The sequence below is a fragment of the Limulus polyphemus genome, unplaced genomic scaffold (assembly GCF_000517525.1).
Source record: "Limulus polyphemus unplaced genomic scaffold, Limulus_polyphemus-2.1.2 Scaffold4219, whole genome shotgun sequence".
NCBI lineage: Eukaryota > Metazoa > Arthropoda > Merostomata > Xiphosura > Limulidae > Limulus > Limulus polyphemus.
In genome coordinates, this window is record NW_013669829.1 from 72,947 (window position 1) to 99,434 (window position 26,488).

General features: G+C 30.1%; 2 protein-coding genes across 5 annotated transcripts in view; both read right to left on the reverse strand.

The window, feature by feature from the left end:
• Positions 1-1,327, reverse strand: part of LOC106470794 (serpin B6-like) — a 22,160-nt gene extending 20,833 nt beyond the window's left edge. Inside the window, exon 1 of the mRNA XM_022399430.1 lies at positions 1,221-1,327. Within this exon, the coding sequence (XP_022255138.1) occupies positions 1,221-1,223 (3 nt within the window). The 5' untranslated portion in view covers positions 1,224-1,327. The remainder of the gene's footprint in view (positions 1-1,220) is intronic.
• Positions 1,328-3,953: 2,626 nt separating this feature from the next.
• On the reverse strand, positions 3,954-25,123 carry LOC111088680. 4 transcript variants are annotated; one of them, XM_022399440.1, is made up of 14 exons: positions 25,020-25,123; positions 23,893-24,002; positions 23,229-23,446; positions 22,893-22,965; positions 21,659-21,815; positions 20,400-20,474; positions 17,842-17,990; positions 17,120-17,296; positions 15,994-16,117; positions 13,802-14,052; positions 10,939-11,246; positions 10,169-10,317; positions 9,309-9,530; positions 3,954-4,106 (listed from the first exon to the last, which is right to left on the reverse strand). In XM_022399440.1, exons 4-14 carry the CDS (start codon positions 22,932-22,934, stop codon positions 4,006-4,008), a joined length of 1,755 nt encoding a protein of 584 aa, XP_022255148.1. In that variant the 5' UTR covers positions 22,935-22,965; positions 23,229-23,446; positions 23,893-24,002; positions 25,020-25,123; the 3' UTR covers positions 3,954-4,005. The 4 variants fall into 4 exon arrangements, with proteins under 4 accessions (XP_022255148.1, XP_022255146.1, XP_022255147.1 ...); XM_022399438.1 differs by lacking the exon at positions 3,954-4,106 and adding an exon at positions 8,084-8,881; XM_022399439.1 differs by lacking the exon at positions 3,954-4,106 and adding an exon at positions 8,084-8,881 and having other exon boundaries at positions 22,893-22,983.
• Positions 25,124-26,488: the final 1,365 nt, after the last annotated feature.

The following is a 26,488-nucleotide window of genomic DNA, read 5'->3' on the forward strand; positions in this document are numbered from 1 at the left end:
CCACCTGGCCATGTATTTTAAATTATTTAGTGAAAAGAATTAAAAGTCCAATCCACGTAACGATGATAAATTCGTTTCTTTCTTCTTTAACGTTTGCTACAGGATTCTATCACTTGTACACAGTTGTAAGCCTAAGTTCACAAATAACGTTTTCACTTTCAACACAAATTTACTCGTTAATGAACACTGATCATTAATACGACTAATGTACAAATAAATTTACTTGTGCAATTTCACAGGTAATCGATCGGATAACTGAATATACACAATAACTAACACTGTTCCAAATATTTCACTAACTTCTCAACCACTGAACGAACTGAAGACTAATTTTTATGTTTATAATATATCCATGGTTCTAGATATTTCGCAAAGTATCTCAATCATTAATATTCACGAACATTCTAAGTAGTATAATACTACTTTTATACACTTTCTGAATCTAGTGTTATCATCGTGTTAACAGCTCCCTCTAGCAAATAACTAAATTAAAACCTTACAAATATAGCTTACAGCAATATAATGCTAAAGAATTCGTACAGTCTACGCACTAATATTTGTTTAGGGTTTTCTGACGAGTTGGCCTCTATAATATATAAGACCTAGTTCAAGTTTTTGTTAATTTTTTATGAAATAGTATTATCTTTAAGTAGTTTCTATTTCTCAGAATACCAAAGGTAATGTGTATTTTAATGATACAAATGTCATCAAATTACGATTTTATTATATTATTTAACTTTAAGTCACAAAACAATATTCTTAATCTTTATAAACTATTGCCAATCAAAACTGAGTGACGTAAAGCTAACGTAAGCATTAAATTAACAATAAACACAAGTTGAACACTAAAAAAAATTAAGGAAAAGAAACATTTTAAAACAGATTAAATTATTGTTTGGTTTTTTTATTAGATATGTCCGTTTGTTTGAAGTTAAGCACAAAGCTACACAATGGGCTATCTGTGCTCTGCCCACAACGGGTATCGAAACCCGATTTCTAGCGTTTGTAAAAAGATGTCTAAAGGAAGCGTTTTAGGGATGAAAAAGAAGTGACTTAAAGTTTGAAATATCATTAATTAATATTAACTTCTGATCCGAGCAAGTTACCTATATAGATCGGAATTAAACATATATACCTAGTAGTGAGCATAGCTAATAAATATTGAAACTATATTACTTATGATCAGAATGTATATTAAACTTAAATGAAGCTATTGCTACCATTATCTGGTCTAGCCAGTGTTCATCGATCCAATAACGCAGATTGTTTTCAAATCACCAATCTTGTATTGTTGAAAAAAAAGGAGAAAGAGATGTTTGTTTGTAGTTAAACCCAAAGCTACACAATGGGCTATCTGTGCTCTGCCCACCACGAGTATCGAAACCTGGCTTCTAGCAGTGTAAGTCCACAGACATACCGCTGTGCCATTGGAGGGCTAGAGAGAGGGAAACAAAGAATAGAAATACAAATTGTGATAGTTTGCGAGAAAATTGATTTAGGTATGCAGTATAATACTAATATATGAACATGAATAAATCTTGATTAATTTTACAATTTTTCTTCTTAAAACGATTAGTAGCCTTACACATTACCATAATAAATACACGTATTTCATAGACGCCAAGGGTCAGAAAGTGCCGAAGGCATCTAGGGGAGTCCAGGAGTATGATCCCTCCGAAACGTTTGAAAGAAACGAGGCAGTTTGGTGCATTTTGAGACAACAATTGATATGAATTACCTTAAAGATTCAGGATCTTCACGAACAAACTTCATGTTCGTTTGCTGTGGTTTTTCGTGAAGTTTTAATACTTACTAGATGAGGGTACCCGTTAAGGAAGCAAAAACTGTGCAAAGAACAATGTTAGATAATGTTCCCTTTCCTTTGTTCTTTTGTTATTAAATCCATAATGATCTCTTTAGACGCTAATTGCATACCCTGCTTTGTGGATAATAATAATTGACTCAGTGAATTAATTATGTATTTATGTCTTAAAGTTCAAAGTCAAAAGACTATAAAACAGCAGCAATGTGCTCTAATTCAGGGGGTTTTCTATTCCCTTTCTTAGGAATAAATCTAAAATAACATATTCCATGTACACTATCAGACAGTTTCCAGTTACCACACAGAAAATTATGGTAATCGAGCTAGCCAACTCTGGGTCATGCGGGCCAAAAGTGTGTAACAAAATTTAAATATGCCCTATTTCAGGGTCTATTTTTGTCACCCTTCTCAGGCAAATATCATAAAACATAGTAGCACATGTACTTCATCTGACAGTTTCCAGTTACCATATTAAAAGATATAGTATTCGAACCAGTCAACTTTGGGTGATGGATGGTAACACAGACATACACATAATGGATCATCTTTATAATAGGATGAGCGAGATCAAGGCCGATTGCGCTAGCCTTAGAATATCTGATATTTTGAACGATTTGGTTTGGTTTGTTTTGAATTTCGCGCAAAGCTACACGAGGGTTATCTGCGCTAGCCGTCCCTAATTTAGCAGTGAAAGACTAGAGGGAAGGCAGCTAGTCATCACCATCCACCGCCAATTCTTGGGCTACTCTTTTATAAAACGAATAGTGGGATTGACTGTTACGTTATAACGCCCCCCCCCCCCCGGCTGAAAGGGTGGGTATGTTTGGTGAGACGAGGATTCGAACCCGCGACTCTCTGATTGCGAGTCGAACGCCCTTAACCCCATGGCCATGCCGGGCCGTTTCATTACAAGATGACCATTCGTGCATCATTAAAAAATAAAAAAGTGATGAAGAAAATTTCATCACAGCTATAAACATGGCCGTTTGGGAGAGGCTTTGATCTATTTTTGGTTATTAATAAATGGTTTGATGTTCTACAGTAAGTTTCAAATTAATTCTATTTATTAGTAAATGGCTTAATATCCTATAATAAGCTTCGAATTCATTTAAATTATTAAGTAACGCCTTAACAGAACATCTGAAGTAAGTTTCTTTGGGCCAGCAACGTTCTCTACTCAGCGAATTTTGATTGTTTGTTTAAGTACAAAGCTACACAATGGGCTACCTGTGCTGTGCCCACCGCGCGTATCGAAACCCGACTTTTAGCGTCCTAAGCCTTTTGACTTACCACTGAGCCACTAGGGGGCTACCCAGTGAAATAACTAATAATTCTTAGTCTAGAAACTATTTGAGATGTACACTTGTGTTTTTCTACGTGCTTAACCTTGTGCAGTGTCATACAGTCCATGTTTCAGTGCAAATTTGTTCTGCGTTTGGCGGTGCCACCTAGACTGCTGTACAAGTAAGCATTAGCTAATACGTTCTGAAACGTTAATATGAATCTATCTTTTATAAGGCATGTTCTAACAAGAACATTTGTCACTTATGACCTATTGACGGTTATTATAAAATATAATTAATCTTACGTTTTGTTGCAAAATGAATAATAATTTTCTTTAATTTAAAATTATTATTATCACTGATGTTTTGTACACTAAAATCGAAGGTATTTTGCTCAGTGGTTAAAATGAGAGTGAGTCCAGGTGGTATCTCCCCAGCTAAGAAAATCGTTAACGAGAACCTCTCTAACTGTATGAAATAAAGGAGGGCAAGGAAAACTGAAACAATATTACAGTTTAATTCAACGTTTGGGGAGGAGCTGCAAAGAGGAGCATAAAATCTTACTCAAAAACTGGTCTTCTCCGTGCAATATTGAAGTTGAGGCTAACTATCTATAACCAGGTGGATCTGAAAGAGATAGGTGTGGTTTGTCCCCAAAAAATTAGTACACACTTAATAAGATGTTACACTGGATAGCTGATTTTTTTTAAAGTTTTCCAAGAGAAACGACACAGTGGGTAGGCACTAACCCTTCTCCACCAGCTCCAGACAAAAGAAACGACACAGTGGGTAGGCACTAACCCTTTTCCAACAGCTCCAGACAAGAGAAACGACACAGTGGGTAGGCACTAACCCTTCTCCACCAGCTCCAGACAAGAGAAACGACACAGTGGGTAGGCACTAACCCTTCTCCACCAGCTCCAGACAAGAGAAACGACACAGTGGGTAGGCACTAACCCTTCTCCACCAGCTCCAGATTTCCACTTTAACCACTGGTTTCACTAAAGAATAAACAGAGAATCGTAAAGAACAAAATAAGAAAATAAAGAGACCTGGAACGATGGCTCCGGCGATGTTCTAGATAATACTACTGTTCAAATTCAAATAGAAGAAATGTAAAATGAAGAAAAGACGCCTTACGTGCCAAATATCACTCATTGTGAAAATTCTGAAGTATCACCAAAAATGTCTTTTATCTTGAAAATATTATTTAAAAATAAACCGTATTATTGCATTCTGATTAAAATATAGTTAGTCCACACTCATAATGATCAACTACTGGGGGGAGGTATGTTTCCCCGGCACTTTATATGTCATTATGAGGGGATGTCCCCCGCTGGGTCAACGGTAAGTTTACGGGTGTCCATTGCTAAAATCCTTGGATCGATTCCCGCGGAGAACAGTGCACAGATAGCCTACTGCGTAGTTTTACACTAAAATAATCATTATGAGGAAGCGCAGTCGTTGAAAGATTGCCAAAATAACGAAGTATAGCAACACCGTGATTCACAGCTTTAAATTATTACATTTCTACGACCTCTTTCTTAAATATTCAAAGTGTTTGGAATGTGGACGATTTACTAACTTGTCTTTCGTTTGAAACAGAGAAAATGCTAAAAAATTTCCCAGAACTAATCTTAGAAAGTGAAATTGGTTCTCTCTCCTTGAAACTAGGTTTATATTACACTAATGTATGCCCCCCAGTGGCACAGCGGTATGTCTACGGACTTATACCGCTAGTAACCGGGTTTCGATACCCGTGGTGGGCCGAGCACAGATAGCCCTCTTTGTAGCTTTGTACTTAATAATAAACAACAACAACACTAATGTATATCCTTTTTTAATACGTGTCAACTTTTTTATTAGCGGTAAAATAAAACATTTTGTGCGAAGGGTCAGGTATGAAATCATAAGCAATTACAAAATTAGTGTTTGAAATGAATATGCCATTTGTAAACAGGACCTGCACACTATGGTTTTGATTGAATGTTTTGTGTTCAGACTTTTTGCTTAAGCTTCAGAATGATTAAGTGGCCTTTCTTTAAGAGCGTAACAATCGCATCCAAGAAAAATCAAAACACAGTAAAGTTATCAAAACGTTACTTTAAATCAATTGTCTTATAGACTCATTTTGATTTCAGTTTATCATATTATTTTAAAACTGTTTCAGTTATTACTGTTAGGACTACGTTTTGTAATAAGTGCTTACAAATAACTTAAACTCTGAATCGCACAAGTCGAACTTCAGATTTCTTTTGTCTGTGCATATTTGTGACGAGCGTACGCGGTACTGAATGCTAAGGTCGACTGCCATTTTCTGTTGAAATTAATCGGTCTTACTGATCTGGCCTAACGGTCACGACACTCAACTCGCAGTCTGCGGGTTCGAATCTCATAACTGAACATGCTCGCCCCTTTTCAGCCGTGAGGGGGTGTTATAATGTGATGATTAATCAACTATTCGCTGGTAAATAGTAGCCCAAAAGTTGGCGGCGGGAGGTGTTGACTAGCTGCCTTCCCTCTAGTTTATCACTAATAAATTAGGAACAGCTTACGCAGAATAGCCCACCAGAAGCTTTGCGTGAAATTTAACAAACACACAAAGTGATTAAATCACAGAAAGCACACATAAACAGACACAAATGTAAGAGATGGAGACGATTTAATGAACGATGAAACATATTTTAGATCAATGAAAAACTACATTCAAAGATGATTTCTCTTCTGTTTTTCCATATATTTTGCCTTCCTAAACAGAGTTGTGGTCAGTTAAGGCTCAGGGTGCAGTGGGTAGAAATAATTTCTGGGAATTCGGTAATTATAATGATGTGTGTGATATAATGTAAAAAAATGTTATTTCAAGAAAATAATAAATCAAAATATTACAACAATTAATTGAAACTGCACTGTAAATGAAACTGATAAATAATCAATTTTTGTGTTTTCATGCACAAGTTATAAATAATAGTTTACTTAATTAAACGGAGTTAATTCTGAAATATTGGCATATCATCACTTCATATCTTTATTCGCATACTCTTGGTTTCTAGAAACTTAAAAACCACAAATTGAATTGGTCGAGCAATCTAAGGCTTTCAAAATTCCTCATTCTTTACTGGTTAATGACTTCAGAAGGATGCACATAACTACAAGAGAGCATCTTCGAGCATTTCCCATAATGCCCAATAAGAACAATATTTTCCTACACTATGCACATTAAATTAATTTTATCATACTGTCAGTCTAATTATTATAAATTGTGATTTCTTCCTTCCAGAAAAATAAGTTTCATTACCACACAAAAATAAGTTACAAAAAAAAGATGTAGATGGGAAATATAATGAAAATACATTTCAGACTAATTAATATATAATTATCTATTCATTTTAGCTGAATATTGGGAAAACTGGAAACCATCTTACAGTGTTATTATTATAAATATATTTTTTGAACGTGGAAAATAAAAAATGATACTTTAGGTTACCTAACTTCTGTCATAACATGAAAATGATTCTCTCTTTTTACATGATAGAGTTAGTGTAAAATTTCACAAGTAAAGATATAAATGTTACATTTGTAAAGTTTTCGTAGACTTAAAATTATCCACTTGTTCCTGCAATTAGGTGAATTTATTAATATCATAAAGTTGTGTGAATATTTAATTAGATTATTTTTCTGTAATAACTGTGTACGTATGGTATCAGTAAATAGAAATATTAGTTTATAGCATAAAATGTTTTTAGAAATTTTAATGCAAGATAATAAGTATTACTAAAGTCGTTTAAACTTAAGAACATAACTATGATTTCAAAATTGGGGGGAATGGGTGCAATATACTTTGCAAAATACATCTAGGACTCAATTATTGTTATTTAAATTTGAAGGGGACAATCCTTCATGGAAAAAGTGAAAGGGCCAACTGCTACACTGTAAATTACATCAATGTTTAGATTTATATGATACATGTACATTGTTATTAGATTACTGAAAAGTATATTACAGCCTGGTCAACATGTCAGATTGTAAGCCAAGTACAAATTATGACTTCATTGTCTGGTGCAGAAAGCATAACAAGTGTTATTAAAACATTCATTATTTCACAAGAGAACACTGCAAAAATTACAACTGCTTTACCTTAGGAATTAGAAACATACCAGTGATTAGTCAAAATATTTATATTTATTCATATAGAAACACAATGTGTAGTTATACATAAGAATATAATAAATAAATTGTCTGAAATGTTTTGAATATTTTATGTGGATGTACCAAGTATTTTTGTATAGAATGTTTAGGTTAATATATATGTATGTTTCAATACAAGGAACCAATGGAAGCCTGCATTCCTTCTTTTATTTGGAATTGATAAGTGAGGAGATAGTAATGATGGAAAATCTAATAAAATATTTTTTCTTCCTAATCTTTTCTTTTACTTGTAGTAACTGAAGTAACATGATAAAGAATATTTGTTCCTTAAAACGTTTATTGTATGATATAACTACACTTTTGAGTTTTAATGTACGTTCTACATATTTCTTGAAAGTCATTACATTTTGATAATGATCATAAAATAAAAACATATCACAAGTTCACAACCCTCTTTCTCTACTAGTATTCAAGCTAAATTATAGCCACAAATCTCCACAAACAGCAATAAAACTGAAACATATGACAGCATACTTGATGTTTAAATATTTATTAATCTCAGAAAAAAATTATACACAGGATTATGAAACCTTTTTTTTTTTTTCATAAGAGAGGATAGTGTAAGATTTATAACTTAAGAAGTGATGTGGTAAATATTGAATTATCTCACATTAAGACAGATATTTCATTTTATAAATATTTAAAATGTATTTAAGATTAACAAAATTACCTCAGCTTAGTATAAGTTCTCTTTTAATTGCCAGAAAATTCTTCATAAAACATTTTCATATAATCAATAAACTAGATTTATATAATCATAAACGTGGAAAAGATTAAAAAAACTTCAGAAAAAACATCTCTAAGAAATTCCTGAACTTGTTTCTAAAAATTACTTCTAGTTTTTAAATACAACAGGTTTGATGTATTGAATATATGTATTACACTATACTACATATAATATAAGAAATGAATTATTCTAAGCATTCTTTCAGAAGTTTTTATTAAACAATGTGATATAAGTCCACCTTCAAAACCTTTCTAAACAGTTTATGGATAACAGTAATCCAGTAACTTCTGATAAAAAGAATCATTTTATGGTATCTAGGTTGTACGTAAACAAGTACTAAATGTTTAATCATTATAGAAACATAATGTCAATGAAACTCTAGGTAAAATATTTTTAATCACGTTTTTTTAGGATATTGTTTCTAAACTTCAGGATCAAAAATTCATTCTTCTAGTGAAAACAAAACAATAAAATTACAAAAAGATCCACAAATATTAACAAATCAAAATACATGAGCAAAACAGCATGATTTACTGACTAATAATATTAGTTAGCCTTCATTAAAATGTGTTAAGAGCACAACAGGTCTGAATATTTGCCAATGAAAAAGTAGATACGTAATCCTGCAAAATCTGGAATTTTTGGAGACAGATTAATTTTTTATTAAAGTCTTAAATAAATTGTAAAGTTATAACTAAGTATTTTTCTTATTTCACTGATGAAATTATTCATTTCTATTATTTGTATGTTTATTATATACAAATAAAGTAACCATAGCTCCAAGAATCAAAACTATTATTATGGAAGCTACAACAATACCTGCTACAGCTGAAGTACTAAGCCCTAAAAAAAAATTATACTCAGTTTATAAATGTTTTCTTTACAATTACTGAAAAATTTGTGACAGATGAAACAAAATAAGTGAAAAAAGAATTTCTAATGAATTATAAACAACTCATTTTCACATAATTAGTGTAATGAAAAAAAAAGTCCATACATACTAATGAGTGTGCAATTCAAATTCAATTCTGTGTATAATTCACTTTAAAGTTAATACATACAGATGCAAGTCATGAAAAAAAAAGAGATAAGTGCTCCAATATATATATCTAAAATTGTAATAATGTAACAAAAGAGTTCAGAAACAGTTATAAAATGCCCATCTTCTAAAATTCCTTGTAAAATATCCTCCTCTCTTTCTTAAAATTAAAAACCCTGAGTAACTTTCAATTACACAGTTATTGAGTTATGTACTACTTTAGTTACTTACCCGAAGGAACCTCTAAGACAGTGAAGGCAGTAAGATGGTTTGAACAGCAGGACACCGTTCCTCTTGTAACACCTAATGTTTCAACACCAATCATTTTCCAGGCTTTTTCATTATGGTCCCAAAAGTGACACTTAGGCACTAAGCCTTCTCCTGATTCACTGACAGTCTGACTTAGTTTTATACAGACAGAATTTGAAACACTGTTTAATTGTATGAGTTTACCTGTCAGAGGAGACAAAATAAAGTGATATACATATAAATATTGTAATAGAATCTTACTTAACCAAATAAAATGATTACACCACTGGCCATATTATTAAATAAAATGTGGTTATGCGATAATCTAATAAATATATGAAACTATAAAGCTTAAATCTGATCCATGGGAAATGGGTAAAGTAGGGTTTTGGCTAAGAATTTAGATTTAACCCTACTTCATGAGTCATTTTAAAAACTTATTGTAAAATGGCTCATGAAGCAGGATTAAACTTAAATTATTAGCCAAAACCCTGCTTAAAAATAATGAATACATTTCAGGTGCTTAAAAAATAAAATAAAAAATATCAAATGTAGAAATTAATGCATATATCTGAAGTAGACATGACATTAATAAAATAACACAAAATTAAATAGACAAGATCAAATTGCCATATAAAGTAAACTCTAAGCTAAAGAGGTAAACTGTCTCTGGAAAAGTTTGTATTTGACACTCCAGTAACCTGGCTATGCAACATTTTTGTTCAGAAATACCAATATTATCTACAGAAAAAACTGGACATAGTGTTTTGTATAAACTAATTAGTAGAAAGATATTTTTATCACATGTCCACAGAGTATAAAGGTTAAACATTATCCAGTACCTGTTCCTGGAGTTCTTAGTTCAACAGTGATGACGGGAGTTAGCCGTCTGCAGTATGGATCTTCCAGGAAAGGGTTAAGTACAGGATATAATAAAACAGCTAGTACTATTCCTTCACATGTTTTTGATGCACAAGTCCACTGTTTGAACCTAGATGTTTAAAAAAATAGAAACAATGATAAGCATATCTTGAAAATATGTGTGAATGTAAAGAAAAATATACCTATCACAAAATATTTTCGATACCTGCTCACATTCTAACAAATTAAAACAATTAAAATGCGATATTCTTTAAAATGAAATATATCACAATATTTACAATGTTAACATGGCACCATCAGGGATAAAAAATAAAATACACAATAAATGCACCAAGTAGGTGATTAAAGAGAATTAAAATAAGTACTAATTAACCCTGCCATTTTATTTATTGATGGTTTCAATAATTTAAGTATGATGGCTTCTTCAGTTTCGTGCCTAGTAATATAATTTTCATTTTGTAAAACAGAGATTTCAAGTTTTGTTTTTTTTTATTTTGATATGTATCATGGAAGTGTTGACATACATGAGATATAAAATGTTCTTTTCACCTAGTATACAATACTCTTCCAGGTTCTCAAGCAATAAACAGATGCTGCTTGTGAAATAGAAAGTTTATGTTTTTTTCATATATCTTTAGAATAGGGAGAAATAGTTTTAGTAGTTTAACACTTTGTTAAAATTGACAATATTTAATGATATTTCATAGTAAAACAAAAACAATACCATCACCTATTTTCAAGGACAGTATTTACATCTGTCATGGCTTCCACACTTTCATTTCCTTTTTTCCCTTTGACTATGATGATATTACTTTCTTTATTTAGTAAAGTATGTTGTAAAACTGCCATGGGAAAGTTTATAGCCTGTGAATTCAGTTCAAGTTTCTGTCCAATGGAAAGTACAGAAGCAGCCACTCCAGTCAATCGCTGAAGAGCCCTAGCAGATCTTTGAAGATTCTTTAAATCATCTTGAAATACCACCATAGCTCTAGCAATCTTAATAAAGGCATCTTGTATAACTGCCACTGATGGGTTTATCTGGAGACAAAAACACAGTTTTATTCACCATACATGGTCATGATGACACCTGAATCAATCAATATTTGCTACCCGCAATTAAGTAGCACTAATTGTGTTGCATTACTTCAGTTACTGGTAAGATTGACTAAAGAGATTTCTTATTATTTTCAGCAAGATTTAAGGGTCCCTACTTAACCCTTTGGATCTATAATCAGATTTATCTGACTTGACATTTATAGCCGTTTGGTGCAACAAGTGGATTTACCCCACAGTTTCATAAAAACATAAAGCATCAGGATACTCACACATCCTTGAAGTTCCTGCCTTCATATATCATCGAGCAAAATTGCAACTAGTAGATTTTGATATTGAAAAAGTACTAAAAAAAGGTCAAATTCTACATTTCATTCTTTAGTGGATAATTGACACTTTTTAAGAACTCAACTGAAATTTAATTACGCACTCAAATGGTTAATACTGTCTACTTTACAAGTAATACCTAGTAGGGAAGACATTAATAAAAACAAAGTCCATACGTAACTTAAAGAGACCAACTTAAGATTTCAGTTACTTTTCCTGACACATCCCTAGATAGCATTAACAGTTTGGCAAAAGGTTATTGAAACATGACTAAATGCATAATGCTTTGCAAATTTTGTAATCATATGATCACCATTTTCAGGGAAGTAAAAGATAAAACTATAGGTGTCAAACTACACATTCCCCTTTCTAAAAACTTTGTATTAATACTGTATGCCTTATGTTTACAGACACTTTTCCATTAAAGTTTCTTTCAGTAGATTTGAAAAACTAATGAATGACTGAAAAATAAGTTATCATAATGAATAAAAAACATGTACATGTTTGGCTCACATTATCAAAGTATTCTGAACATATAAAACAAGATGCCTTTCCTTAAGGAAACTTCTGTATAACAAAAGTATCATGTTTTGGAGAATTTGGTTATACTATACTTTGTCAGTTTTATCTGAAAAAAGCTGACACACCCCATGAATATAATTTCTGTACTTTACATTTAGACTAATTTTTCAATGTTTTATGATCAATGTTAAAATGTCTCTTAGAAAATATTTCTCATATCAACCCAATTTTGCATATAACTTAAATTTCTCATATCATTTAATTGAATAAATTATGCAATTCAATAAACTCTTTCGACATTTTTTCTATGTTTCGTTTTTTAAGAATCTTTTCTAATGCCCACCTGGGAACCCCAAAAACCCTGAACTCAGATAAAAAGATTGTCCTGTGCTATAATCTGGCATTGTTTAATGAAATTATGAACAATCTTAATATGTATACAATTTTAGAATTCTTCTACTTCACATGAATTCATCATCTTCAATTACTCAGCACATGTAAATGCTGAAGATGTCACTAAGGTGCTTACACATGTACACTTCATCATGAAAAACACACATCTGCAGTAGCACTGAGTATACATTCTTGAATAAATAATAACAATGTAAATCTAAGAAAATATTAGAATCACCAACATCCATGACTATAATGAACTGTGGTTTGTTTCTCTATGGATATTAATCATCCATGACTATAACAAACTGTTGTTTCTCTATGGATATTAATCATCCATGACTATAACAAACTGTAGTTTCTCTACGGATATTAATCGTCCATGACTATAACAAACTGTGGTTTCTCTATGGATATTGATCACCCAAGACTATAACAAACTGTAGTTTCTCTACGGATATTAATCATCCATGACTATAACAAACTGTAGTTTCTCTACGGATATTAATCATCCATGACTATAACAAACTGTGGTTTCTCTACGGATATTAATCATCCATGATTATAACAAACTGTGGTTTCTCTACGGATATTAATCATCCATGACTATAACAAACTGTGGTTTCTCTATGGATATTGATCACCCAAGACTATAACAAACTGTGGTTTCTCTATGGATATTAGTCACCCATGACTATAACGAACTGTGGTTTCTCTATGGATATTAATCATCCATGACTATAACGAACTGTGGTTTCTCTACCGATATTAATCAAAAGTACACTTGAATATTTTCTGGCTATAATTTCGTCTGGAAGAAACTCGAGAACAATGACTCTTTTCTTACTATTTTGTTCATACAATTTACTTACACATAAGATCCTGTTAGATATATATATTAGAAATGATCTTACTCTAGTTAATGTCTAGTTGTTGTTCTGCAGTTCTTGTTATTTAAGTAACTTGTAATTCACATTAATGGTAGAGATGAAACTTATCAAACATAAAAATTGTGGAAAAAAAACACATTCTTTGAGGAATTTGCAATTGATAAGACAATAAAAACTTTAAAGGTCTGTACTTGTTAGTTCCAATAACCAGAATAATATATGATAAGATATAGTATATGTTAAATATTGTTTATATCTTAAAAAATGAAAAACATAAACAGTCATAGCCATAGCAGAAGCTATGATTTTTTTATTTATTTTACATCACTGAATTACCTGTCTTTTCAAAAACTGGTTTAGGTTATAAAATTTTCATAAATCTACTTGTATTAAAAATGCAAAGCTCACCTCAAAAGCTCTCGCTTTCAAGATAATTCTCTCAATACAAGCAATAGTTTTTAATCTTGTCATTTGGTCATTACTTGACAACAAGGGGTTGATGCTGTCAATCATAACAGCAGCATCTCCTAATGTCAGTGGCTGATTAGCAATAATATCAGTGACATAACTGATCATTAACTGAGATTCCTCTGTGGATAAACTGGAGCTTGAGGCAGATGCAGCGAGAGACACCAAGTTCAAGGCTTGTAACAAATTTCCTACAAAAATAAAATAACAACATAAAATTCAAATTCATATAAAAGCATTTAATGCAACGTGATAAAGTACATATGCATCGTCTTAATGAGAATTTAAAAGTTGTTTGTCACATAAAACTGTTGGTTATAAGTACTGTACTATAATATACACATCTCAACTTTCATTTAAGTTGTGTTGTATATTGTGTCACAAAACAGAACAAAGAAAGCTATATTAAAGGTATTAATTTTTCCCTTTTATCAATATTATGTAAAATCATTTAATATAAAACACTTAGGTCTGTAAACAATACATAATTTGACCACAAATAAAGAAGACTTCTGAAGAAGTATAACTTCTTGATATTTACTTTCAGGTTTCTAAGTTATCTGCATTACTAATATATTTGAAGAAAATAAATTTTTATGTCCTATATACCTTTATTTTATATCTTAAATGCATTATATAATACTTCTTTAATAGCTACATGTAAGAAGTATTTGCATTTTTATGTTATTTTAAGTAACTTCATAATGTGTGCAGTTCTCCTAGCAATAAGAATTTATTAACATAAGCACATGTTCTCAAAAGATATTAAGCACATCTCTTACTAATAATAAATAAAAACAATAAGTTCATTTACAGAAATTAACAATGTTTTGGGAAACTAAATAAAAACGTGTGTTGCTGTGAAAACAAAACAAAATGAGACCTCATCCTAGTGGTACTTTAAGGACTTGTTAACTGAAAACACTGCATAAATTTGTTCATTGAAATTTTCTTGTGGTTCTGGAGAAGAAAGTTAAAGTGGGTAGTGCTGTCAAAGAGAGGAATTATGATGAAATTAGATAATTCTACACACACATATATATATATATATCAATTTAATCTACAGAATAATTATTTCAATGTTCAAATGACAATTAAATGTATTATTAAAGAAGATGTGTTAAATGTTTTTTTATAGAACAATTCTATGAAGCAAGGTACATGTGTCAAATTAAAGAATACACAATATTTTTATTTTCTATTTTTTAACTACATGGACATGATCTTTAAAAGCTTATTGATAAAATAAATATTAATTTATTAAAAAAAACAGTATGAGAAGTTTATTGTCTCTTCAACACAAATGAACTGAAATGCTACTTTTGAAATCACTAAACCATAAATTAATTATTTGTATCTTTCATTATATTTAGAAATAAAATAAAAATAAAGCTTCTAAATCTGAAAGCACTTTTGATATAAAGTAAATCATTATTTATGTTCTAACTAATCATTAACACATATGTTAGCACTACAACTTCTTGTTTCTTTTAGTGTAGAAGTAACTCTGTAGTTTAAAATTCACACCACATTTCTATAAAGTTCAATCATCTCTCAAGCACTCAATTACTTTTAAGGTAGGAGAATCATTTAACCACATGTATACCAAAAAAAAATACTAAAGTTAAATAATCTCCATATTCATTTTAAAATTGAATATTTTAGGATAATTATATTTTTTCGATAATTAATACTGCAAGAAACAATTCTTAATAACTGAATACATCAGTATAAAATATAATGTTGAAGGTAAGCTGTAAAATGCACAAATAGAATGAAACAAGAAAAACAAAAAAGGATTATTTAAGAACACTGAAAACATTATTTAGTGGCCTGAATGACAGTAGCACCAAAGCCCAATGTTTGCACTACTTGTAGTTCTGGTGGGCATTAAAATATAATATTGAATAAAAATGTCAATTATATATAACATAAAACATCAATATAAATTTAAGTATAAGCAAAATTAAACATAATTAATTGAAGACTATGACAAAATAGATAACATTTTTATACCTTGATAGTTAATTGGAAACATAAATCATCATACACACAGACACAAACAATGATGAAATTTATTATGCACATATTCTACAAAATCTCAGTAAAAACAAACAAAATGTTAAAGAAACCTGTTTTTGGGGCTCTTTCTGTTAGATCATTAAGAGTCTTTGCACTCTGTGTAACATTTGTTGGCAAGGTAACCTGAACTGGATTAGAAGGGAACCACTGGCACACTCCAAACTTGTCACACACCTCATAGAAAAATAAAAAACTACAGAAAATGCTTAAAAGCAGAGTATACAACAACATTCAAAATGTATTTGTTGTATAAAACATCTATTATAATAATGCTCAATTTGGCTGTCCTGAAAATGTGTGTGCACCTTTCTGTCTAAATGTGCATAAGTGTGCACTTTATTTAAACGTATGTAAACAAAAGGTCGATATAAATATATTTTAGTAGACATTTTGTACATCAATATATTAAAAGCTTATCAAAGCTTTTAAAAAAATCTGAAATTAGGTCATAGAAAAACATTATAAATTCATTTATTGATAGTATTAAGTACAGCAAAGTTTTGCCTTAACTAAACTAAAACAAAAACCATACACAAGTTACAATGTTAATTTATCTCTTTGCTAAGTATAGGCCTTAATTAATAATGGCTTAACTAATGTTAGGCATAAAACAAACTGACTTGTATATGTTGGTGTCTGCAGTTATATATCTCTTGTATTACTCTAGAAATCCTGTATTTAAAGAGGTACTGTTGCAATAAAGATATTAATTTGACTGCAAAAGTTTTGCAGGTCTTTGCTAGTAATATATTAAACTTAAAACTGTACCAATTAAACTTTTAAAAGTGTTTATTATTTTTCTATAAAGTAGTTTTATTCACCTTTTAATAAAACTTTACAAACTCCACTATTTTTTTTTACATGTTTAAGATTACTCTCTGTCTTTATTAAGTATGAAAGTGTTTATAGATAAATTCCAGTAAAATATAATTACCATATTATAGCCAACTTCCACATTAGAAATGAGATAACTATACATGCATTTCATTAAAACCAACTAATATTCTTGATGAAAATACGTCTTTACTAGACTAGATAAAAGCCTATAAATTTTATTTTCAATTATAAAAAAAAAGTGTAATAACTTTTGAAATATATTATAGACAGACAACAGAAGTGATTATCTTACCAGTAAAACTAAAAGTTCTTCCTTTAATGGGAGATAGACCTGATTACCTTAGCAGTAAAACTAGAACTTCTTCCATTAATGGGAGGTAGACCAATAAATCGAAAGACATAACTGAACTGTGGCAAAGTTACAGGAGCCAATTTCTCAGTTAAATTGATATACAACTGATAAGTTAGTGGAGTTCTGTCAGAAGGAATTGAACAGGCAAGCACAAAATCTTCAGCCTGTAAAAAAAAGTGACAATGCTCATAACTTAATAAACTGTGAGGCATTCTAAAGAGCAGAAATCTTGAATTACCCATCTTTTTTTTGCATTGTTAACAAATTTTATATATTAACTTTATTTTTATTAGAATCATTATTCAAAAAATACATTTGTAAGATAATTTTCTCTTATAGAGAATATTTTTCTAATATTAAAAGGTCCATTAACAATGAAAATAAATAATCCACATATTTAGACATATATATAGAACAGCTTCTACTACAATTTACAGTATCACAAAAAGGGTTCAGATTATGTAAAGTCCCTACAAAATATCAAATTAATAAACACCAGTATACATGAATTCAACTTTTTTCATTAAGACTTGAAGATGCTACAAGCTTTGAAAAATGTATCCAATCTACCATGTCCTTTGGTGTAACAACATAGGAGTTATAAGAGTAACATATGAAAAATGACAATGAAAGTAAGTTATTTAAACTCATGCTAAAACAATATAATTTAATATAAACCTTTCAAAACAAAAAACTCCATTCGACCTACCCAATCATATGCAACATATGCTTCTACATAAACTTGGCACAGTGCAACCAATGGAAAAGCATAAAGTGTCAAATTGGTTGAACTACAAACATCTTTGTTACTCCATATCATCAGATGAATAAAGTACATGCCATACTCTATTAATGCTTCTGAAAAAAAACAAAAAACAATTATTTCTATTTATATTATGCATAATTGTTCAGTTGCTTAAACACATTGTACAAAAAACCAGGCATGTATAATCTGTAGACAAAATATACAGGATCTTCTAAATTACATGTAGAATTTATTGTCAAGCTTTACTTATATAAGGTTAATGTTAAAAATTATATTAGAATACACAAGCAGAAAATCCTTTTATTCCAAACTTTTGGTGACCATACAATTCACATTCATTAAGGAATATCTGTATAAATAATATGCTTACGTTTGTCTGTTTGTCTTTTCTCGCAAATTTTTCAATCAAACACTACAAATCTCATATCATTAGAAAGGTTATTGTCTAAGGAGCATGGATTGTATATTGGCTTTTTGCATTCAGAATCACCTACCTGTTTTTTGCTTAGTCAAACTTTCTAATGCAACAAGAAAACTACACGAAGGCACAATGTCATTGTCATCACATGATGACTGGCTTCAATTTCAGCTTTTATTTTTAAAGTATTTCACACAAACAACACTTAACCCATAAGTAATTTCCTATAAATAATGAATATTACACTAAATACAATTTCTATGGACTTTCTTAACTTATTTAGGTCTAAAATACATATGCTCAGTTCCTCCAAAACCATATGCTTATCACTTTGTGAACACACATTCAGATGTTTCTACATATTCATCTAAGTTTGCCCTCATTACAACTTTACATTTATTTTACTTTGCAATAATGTAGCTTTGGCCCATTTGGTAGACTGCTATAAATATCTTTTAGCTACTTTTTTCTTTTCTATGGGTTTTATTCTTCATTTTTGTGACTTTCTTTGTTTCAACTCATAAAACCCTGTCATACACTGAATGCTCATAACTGTTTCATACTCTGTACACTATCATAAGTACCATAACTATACTTTATTGTTTACTGTACACATAGTTTATTACATAAAGTTACGTCTGTGTGAGTTTGTTTGTCTGACTGCATCAAACTTTTTTCAAATAGACCAGGAATTATCACTCTAACACATAATGCCTGCAAGAAAGCACAACTTAAATAAAAATGATAGAATAAGAAAAATTCAAGTGAAGGGCATGAAAACTACAGCATTTGTTTTCTGGGTCATGGTTAGAATCTATAACAAATCATCTGTAATGAAGTATTCTGTTATTTTCCCTGAAGAAGATCTAAGGTAGAGTCACCAAAACTCCAGAATAAAAGTTTTTTGCTATTGTTTACTACTGGTTAGTGTCAGGTATAAATACTTCTCTTAATAATAGCTTTACATATCCAAATAACACACACAGTATTATTGATTCTAGCCAATTTAGAAGACTGGAATAACACTGCTGTGACTGTATGCCAAGACCGAACTCTTGGCCAAGTCTGAAGTATTGCTGCAGTTGTTCCAGATGCTGGAATGCCACTATCCTTATGTTTCTGAACAGGTCTAAACACTATATTACATTAAATTAAAAACATCAACTTCATATCAGTTTTAGATAAGAGAAATAAGTGGTAATATTATTGATTTTCTTCTCTTTGTTGAAGAGGCAAAATATATAGTAAACAATATTACCACAATACAAATTTCATCTGAACTTATATTTAACTATTTCATGTTGCTTCTTGTTCGAGTTGCAATGAAAAAGGGGTTCAAATACCCTATAAATTTTTCTTGATTAACTTGCCCATTTTTACATTACATTTTTACATGTATTGCTCTTTTATAAATCTTGTGATATTAAAAAAGAAAAAGAGACATCTTTGTATGGTTGATCCATTTATTCTAACTTGGCTGTGTTTGTACATGTAAAATGCTTTCATCAGATCAAAATTATACAAGTTTTCTATCTGTATGTATAAATTTCAAACTGATATGTATGTCACATAAATAATGAAAATCAAAAATTATGATTTTGTGTTAAAACAACATTGTGATACACTATAGATAATGTTAATATTCTGCATCCACTTGTAAGTGTTCTTATTGCTATAAGGTATATGAAAAAGCAAAAAATGAAAGTACAATCTAATAACTTTTATGATTTACTATTAAAGTCAATACTAAAATTAAAACTTCTTTTATATAAATTTACCATTGTTAAAATTAAAAGGAAAAGGAGCAAGTATAATAAAAAAGGAGGGAATAAGTGTTAGTTCAAACGCACAGGTGAATAATATAAACATTTTTAATAAGTTCAGTAAAAACAGTAAGAAAAATGTCCATGCAAGATTTGCAAGAGAGAGAAAAATACCACAGTAAATTAGTGTTTTTAATATAGTTTCAAGTGTTAAGCCCAAAATCATTCTGACAAAAAAATTAAGCTACAACTTATAGAAAAAATATATTTCACTGAAAACATGACATGAGAAAAAAATTATAATAGATTTATCAATGAACCTTCAGATAGGGATAAGAAGGTTTCACCCTCACTACTTCCTTTTAAGTCATTGTAGACACAAGGATATGGATAACCTGCCAAGTAAAAAAATAGAAAATTAAACTTACTTCTTATTAATTATGATGTATTAGAAGCTAAAACTAAAAATTCTGAGACTGTTTCTTTAATATTAAAGTTTAAAAAGTATTATTAGTGCATTCTAACATACCTATGATATGCAAATCATACCCAAAAATCTTAATAAATGCATGTGATTGAACTATCATCAAATACACAAATCTCAATAAATAACGTCATAATACCCTTAAACATACCTATGTATCAACAATGGAAAGATACTCTAGATATTGTCAGTTCAAGTCAAGGATAAAATCATCAGAAAAGGACAGGATTTCAATATCATTCCAAACACTGAATACATGGTAGTTTACATAGTTGAAAAGTTAACAGTATCTAATGAGTTAATCCTTTAGTTGCATTAGTGGAGTACTTGCCTAGTATGTGAGAATTCCTAGCTTCAATCCTAAAATTAGGAAATGTAAAAATAAAATTACCACAAATAAAAACTGATGCCTAACTAATGAACCATATTATCATAGGGGAAAAATGTGGTAGTCTAGGTTGTTAAAAAGTGCCTTACTGACAAGTGCCAGTGAATTACCCTTTAAACTCAGTTGATAAAGCACTCACTTGTTGCCCAGTGGTCCTGGGTTGAAATACTGCTCATGACAGGTGCAAAATTGAGATTATTACAAATATACAAAATTTAAACTTTTCTCCACTGGTAATATTCAGTTTGTGTTTCTAATAGGCATTCAGACTGCAATACAACAAATAATGGTGAGTTTATAACAGTTTCCTTTATCTAGTAATATGTATTGATCTATATATATTAGGTATTTCTGTGCTAATAATACAGGTGTGTAACCATTATGGAGATTTGAATGCCAACGTCAGAAGATCCTTTAACCTATCATGTCTGTCTGTAATAACCTCTTTCTTAATTTGTTGTTAAGTGACACATTCATGAAGGTACTGGAAATATTAATCCTCATATTTATATGTATGAAAGTAAGATATAGCCATTTGTGTGTCAAGTAATAATTGAAAATTTAGGATATTCTGTTTTTATTCGTATTTTAGTTATTTTTACTTTAAGTCATTGCTGTAATATTAAGTAGCATTGAGAAGACTAATTATTGTTTGGCTTTGTCAAACATTAAACTAATTTATACCAGTATTATGCATCATGCAGAACCTGATATATTCCAACTAAAAACTTCAATTGTTCCTTTTACAATGCTTATCCTTGCTTTCACAAGAACAGACACTCTTGCAGGGACAAAATAGGCACCATTGACTGGGTTTCTTTCTTGGATAGGCACTCCAAGGACAGATACAGATTGAAGCCAAACCTGGAAGAAAAATAAATTAGAAATTAAAATATGCCACTCATGTTTTGTTTAAACTTAATTACATGTCTTAGGATATTCTTATACTCTTTGGTCTTCAATTCTTTTGTAATTAAAAGAATAAACAAAATAACTAAGGAATAAAAATGTGGTATATTAAAGATATGCAACTCTTCTTATGATACAACAAAATAACTTCAACAAGTTTCACAATTTCTAGGTATTAAAATAGGTATTCACCACAAAAATATATAAACTATAGCTAAGCTTAGTTCCCATCTCACTTTTTCTGCATAACTTAAAAATTTACAAAAGCTCATGAGAATCATCCTCATTTTAAAAAATTTTGGAAGATCTGATAAATAAAACTATAGTTAATAGTTGATTTTAATTGACTGACACTGACTCAAATCCTAATTCACTAAGACTCTCTTAACTTGTAAAGCAAGCTAATAGCACTTTAAGACATAATTATATGCTATAATTTTCTTTTTGTACAACATCTATAACGTTCTTGGTTAAGACTGCACAGCTTTTAATACATTCCAGATACCTCAATATTTACAATAGTCATGAACATTACAAGAGTGAAAACTATTAGTCAAACTTTACAGACATATCTATAAAAACAATTAAGAAAAATTTATTTTATAAAACAATACAATCCCTGTAAAAACTCATTTGAACAAAACAATAATATGATGTTCTACTATATAAATAGAAATACTTTCTTCTGAGAATGTATAATTATTACCTGCTCAATAAATAATGAGTTTACTCACACTATGCACCTTTCTCTTCTTTTTTTTTCTCCTAAATTCTTTAGTTTCAAATTATCAAAGAAAACACCTGATTCATCAATAAAGAAATTTATATTTGTGATAGGCTTGGATTAAATGTATAAAAGTGTGGAAATGTTTATGGATCATTTTTATAACATGACTACTCTCCATTAAAATGTAGCCTACGCAATAAATCTAGAAAATAATGTCAGTCACAGGGAAAATTTAAAGCTTCTCTTCATGAAAAATATAATTCGTTTCTTAAGCTATTTTATTATAATGGAATAATTATACTTACAAAACTTGGAATTCCTAATTTTTGGCTGAAATTCAAGCCCATCTAAATTCTGATAGAATTCCATCAAATTTCTCTGAAATAAAATAAAGTTCTGCAACACGGAAAATAAAATAAGTTTGTTTGTTGTTAAGCTGAAAGATACACAATTAGCTATCTGTGCTGTGCTGACTGCAAGTATCAAAACCAAATTTTTAGTGTTGGAAGCATTTAGATTTACCACTAAGCCACCATAGGGCCAATAATTTAAGAGACTAACTTATGCTATGGCAATGCTAAATTACACCCAGATCAAACTTTTATATGAATGTTTAGAGAAAATTTCAATGAGAAACTTACCTGAGGCATATCTTCATTTTCAACCATCAGTAACAAAGTCGCAGTGTTACTTTTATTTTTTGGTCTCTAGCACTGAATACCTGAAGGGAGAACTTAAGATGTTTCCCAACTTCCAACTGATTCCCTATAAGTTCTATTATAGCTTTGCTTTGTTTTTGCCTGGTTATCAAGAGATGGGTCTGAGAAGTATCCTGGATGTTATAACATGGTTCACCAGTCTATATGCATAATGAAAGCAAAAGCTTTATTTTAATTATAGAGAATATAAAAAAACTAAAAATCAATACCTACATTGACCTTTTTTATGTTTATTTTATCTTGGATAAATCTTCAAATAACTTGAGTAGTAAATTTTGCAGAAGTGAGATTTAATATTTTTAAACCATTTTGACCTTTTTGCAAGGTTGTACAACTTGTTGGTAGGCTGTCACCAAATACATATTTCAGCAAAAGTGAAGAAAATGCATATGTTTTGTGCTACTGAAGCAAATATGTAACAAAACTCTGTGAAATAAGTTAATAACAGTTTTCATTTATGACAAAAAGTAAATCACTATATTACCACAATATCATACATTCTATATACTTGAAGACAAAAAAAGCCTGCAGACAAATTTAACAACAAACAAAGCAATACTTTAGTCAGCTTTTCAACCTTGTTTACCTCATCATGACAGCTCCATTGATACAATAATGGATGATCTCCTCCTTCCGATTCAGATCCATCCAACAAAAATGGACCACTTTCAGTGCCAATAATACCATGTGGTTCACCTGAAATTAATAAAGAATATGAGAAACACAGAACAACGTAGCATATTCAGAAGTTCAAATTATATTATGTAATATAATTATATCATAAATTTATTACTTTATAATTTATCATACCAAAATAAAATTGCTTTTCCTTTTAAATTATTATTAAGATTAATAAAAATCAAATATTAAAACTCATTACCTTTCAGGCTAAATTAAGGTTTCTTTTTCAAATTTTTATAGAACTTTATAATTTTTGTTTTGCCTAGAAAAATAAATGACATCAGAGTCTATTACATGATAATGATAATTGCAGGTATAGTCTCTAGTCTTCTTCATTTATGTATTTGTCATGCTTTAATCTAGAAGTAACCTGTAGGAAAAATGCTTAAAAGTGAAAGACATCTTAAGAGAAGCAGTTGTTATATAATTCTGAATGCATTAAAGTTCTAGTGTTTGTTTGTTTTTGAATTTTATGCAAATCTACATGAGGGCTGTCCCTAATAAACCATCACATTATAATGCACCCATGGCTGAAAGGGTGAGCGTGTTTGGTGGGATGGGGATTCGAACCCGCAACTGTCAGATTGCTAGTCAAGCGCCCTAACCACGTGGCCATGCCAGGCCTAAGTTTTAGTGAACAAAAGTTTAGTACTTCACAATGAAAATAAAACCACAATTTCTTTTTATGCTAATATAAAACAAATATAAAGAATTATATGTTATATAAGAAGAATGGTGAGTTTGAACACTAGCATTTTTTATAAACACTATTCAATTCTATTCAGCTGTCAGTAATTTTTATACATAAGACATATTATAAAACATATCAAAACATTAAAAACAGGTTAGAGTTGTAAACTTTGACTGAATTAAAAAAAAATACAGATTTTTCTTCTCATAAACTCTGTTTTACTTCTTAACTGTATTAATTACTTTGTAACAAAATGTATGTTTTTGTCATTGGTTGCTAGAAAACTAAACAATTCTTTAATAATTCTCACATCAGCAACTTTATTATCTAGGTTTAATCACCTTTTATGAAAGCTTTAAAGGGTTGTGGTGCAACTTAATTGATGCACAGGTCGATTCATTCAGAGCATTATCCTGAAATGTATGAACAGTAAAAGCAACACTTTCTCCCTCTGTAAAAACACCAATATATCTTTTTAAATCTTTAGAATTTTTTTATATAGTTTTTACCATAAGATGTCTTCTTATATGTCAAAAGTTAAATCAAAAACTAAGTTTAAAAAACAATCAATAAGTAAACATCTATAGAATGAATTTTCTTACTCATAAGAAAAGTTTGGAATATTATGTAGGTTAACATTTTACTACACAAAGAACACAAGTCAGCTATTATTCTATACTCTTACCAAGAGAAAAACATGAACACAAGAAATGTCACTATCCTCATTAATATTTAATTTCCTAGAATGAAACAGCCATATGACCTGTTATATGCATCATTCATAAATATATTATCTTAACAATATCTTTCTGCAATCAGAAAAATTCGTTTTTTTTTTTGGTTTTGCAACTGTAAAGTTGTCACTGAATTCAAGCTATATGTAAAGATTGAATAAACATTTTACATACAACTTTTTATATGCACTTCAAACTAAAATAAACAGTTAATTTTCTTTAATGTTTCACATATAAAAAGTGTTCTTACCTGGTCCAGTTACTATACAAAATAATTGTACATCTGGGACAGAACCACCAGTAAAAGTAACTTGAACACTGGTGGTTCTAGAATCCATACTTCTGTAAAAGGATTCTTCTGGACTCATCTTTTCATATCCCACTTGCATGAAGGTAATAAAAACAAAAATTAAACATTAAAAAGGAAATATTCTCTAACAATGTCACTTCTATGAAACTTTTGAATTACAATCTTCTGAAAAACAATGTTACAAAACAAAAACACAACATTACAAAAACAAACACATATTGTTACAAAAATAAAAACTCAATGTTGCAAAAACAAAAATACAATGTTACAACCAATGAGGTTATGAGTGCAAATTAAAAACTGGTAATGAGCCAAAACCAATCTACACAGAAACATAAACATCTCTGAAGCTTGTAACTTTTAATTTATATAAATTTTAGGTCTTATAACATTCTCAAAAAAATGTTAGATAATTATAAGCAAAGTTAACTGTAAGTCTAACATTTGATTACTTAATACCAAGAAAAATGCTTAAAGTAATGCCTTCTTTGCCTATAACATATTAGTTAATGCTAAAAATGTTTAGAACTTACATCCATTTTCATAAACCAAAAGTACATTATGTTCAGCAAAAGTAGTCTGGTTTGCATCCCATTTCACACCTACACGATAACGACCTAAAATTTTAATATAAGCATGTGGTTCTTTTTTTTTTTTTAAATCATTGGTGAAGTAAGATTTAACTACTAATATAACAGAAAAAAATGGCTATTTTAAACAATGATAGTTTTTAGTAATACCCTCTTTTCAATTCTCTATATAGATT

Coding starts and splice junctions, on each gene's coding strand:
- LOC111088680 (XM_022399438.1), bottom strand. CDS start 22,934: ATGGGCTTGAATTTCAGCCAAAAATTAGGAATTCCAAGTTTT. Junction 20,475..21,658: donor TTTTAGTTGGAATATATCAG/GTTCTGCATGAT, acceptor TTTACTTGGCAG/GTTATCCATATCCTTGTGTC. Junction 16,118..17,119: donor GTTCTAGTTTTACTGCTAAG/GTAATCAGGTCT, acceptor TTTTTCTATGAG/GTGTGTGACAAGTTTGGAGT.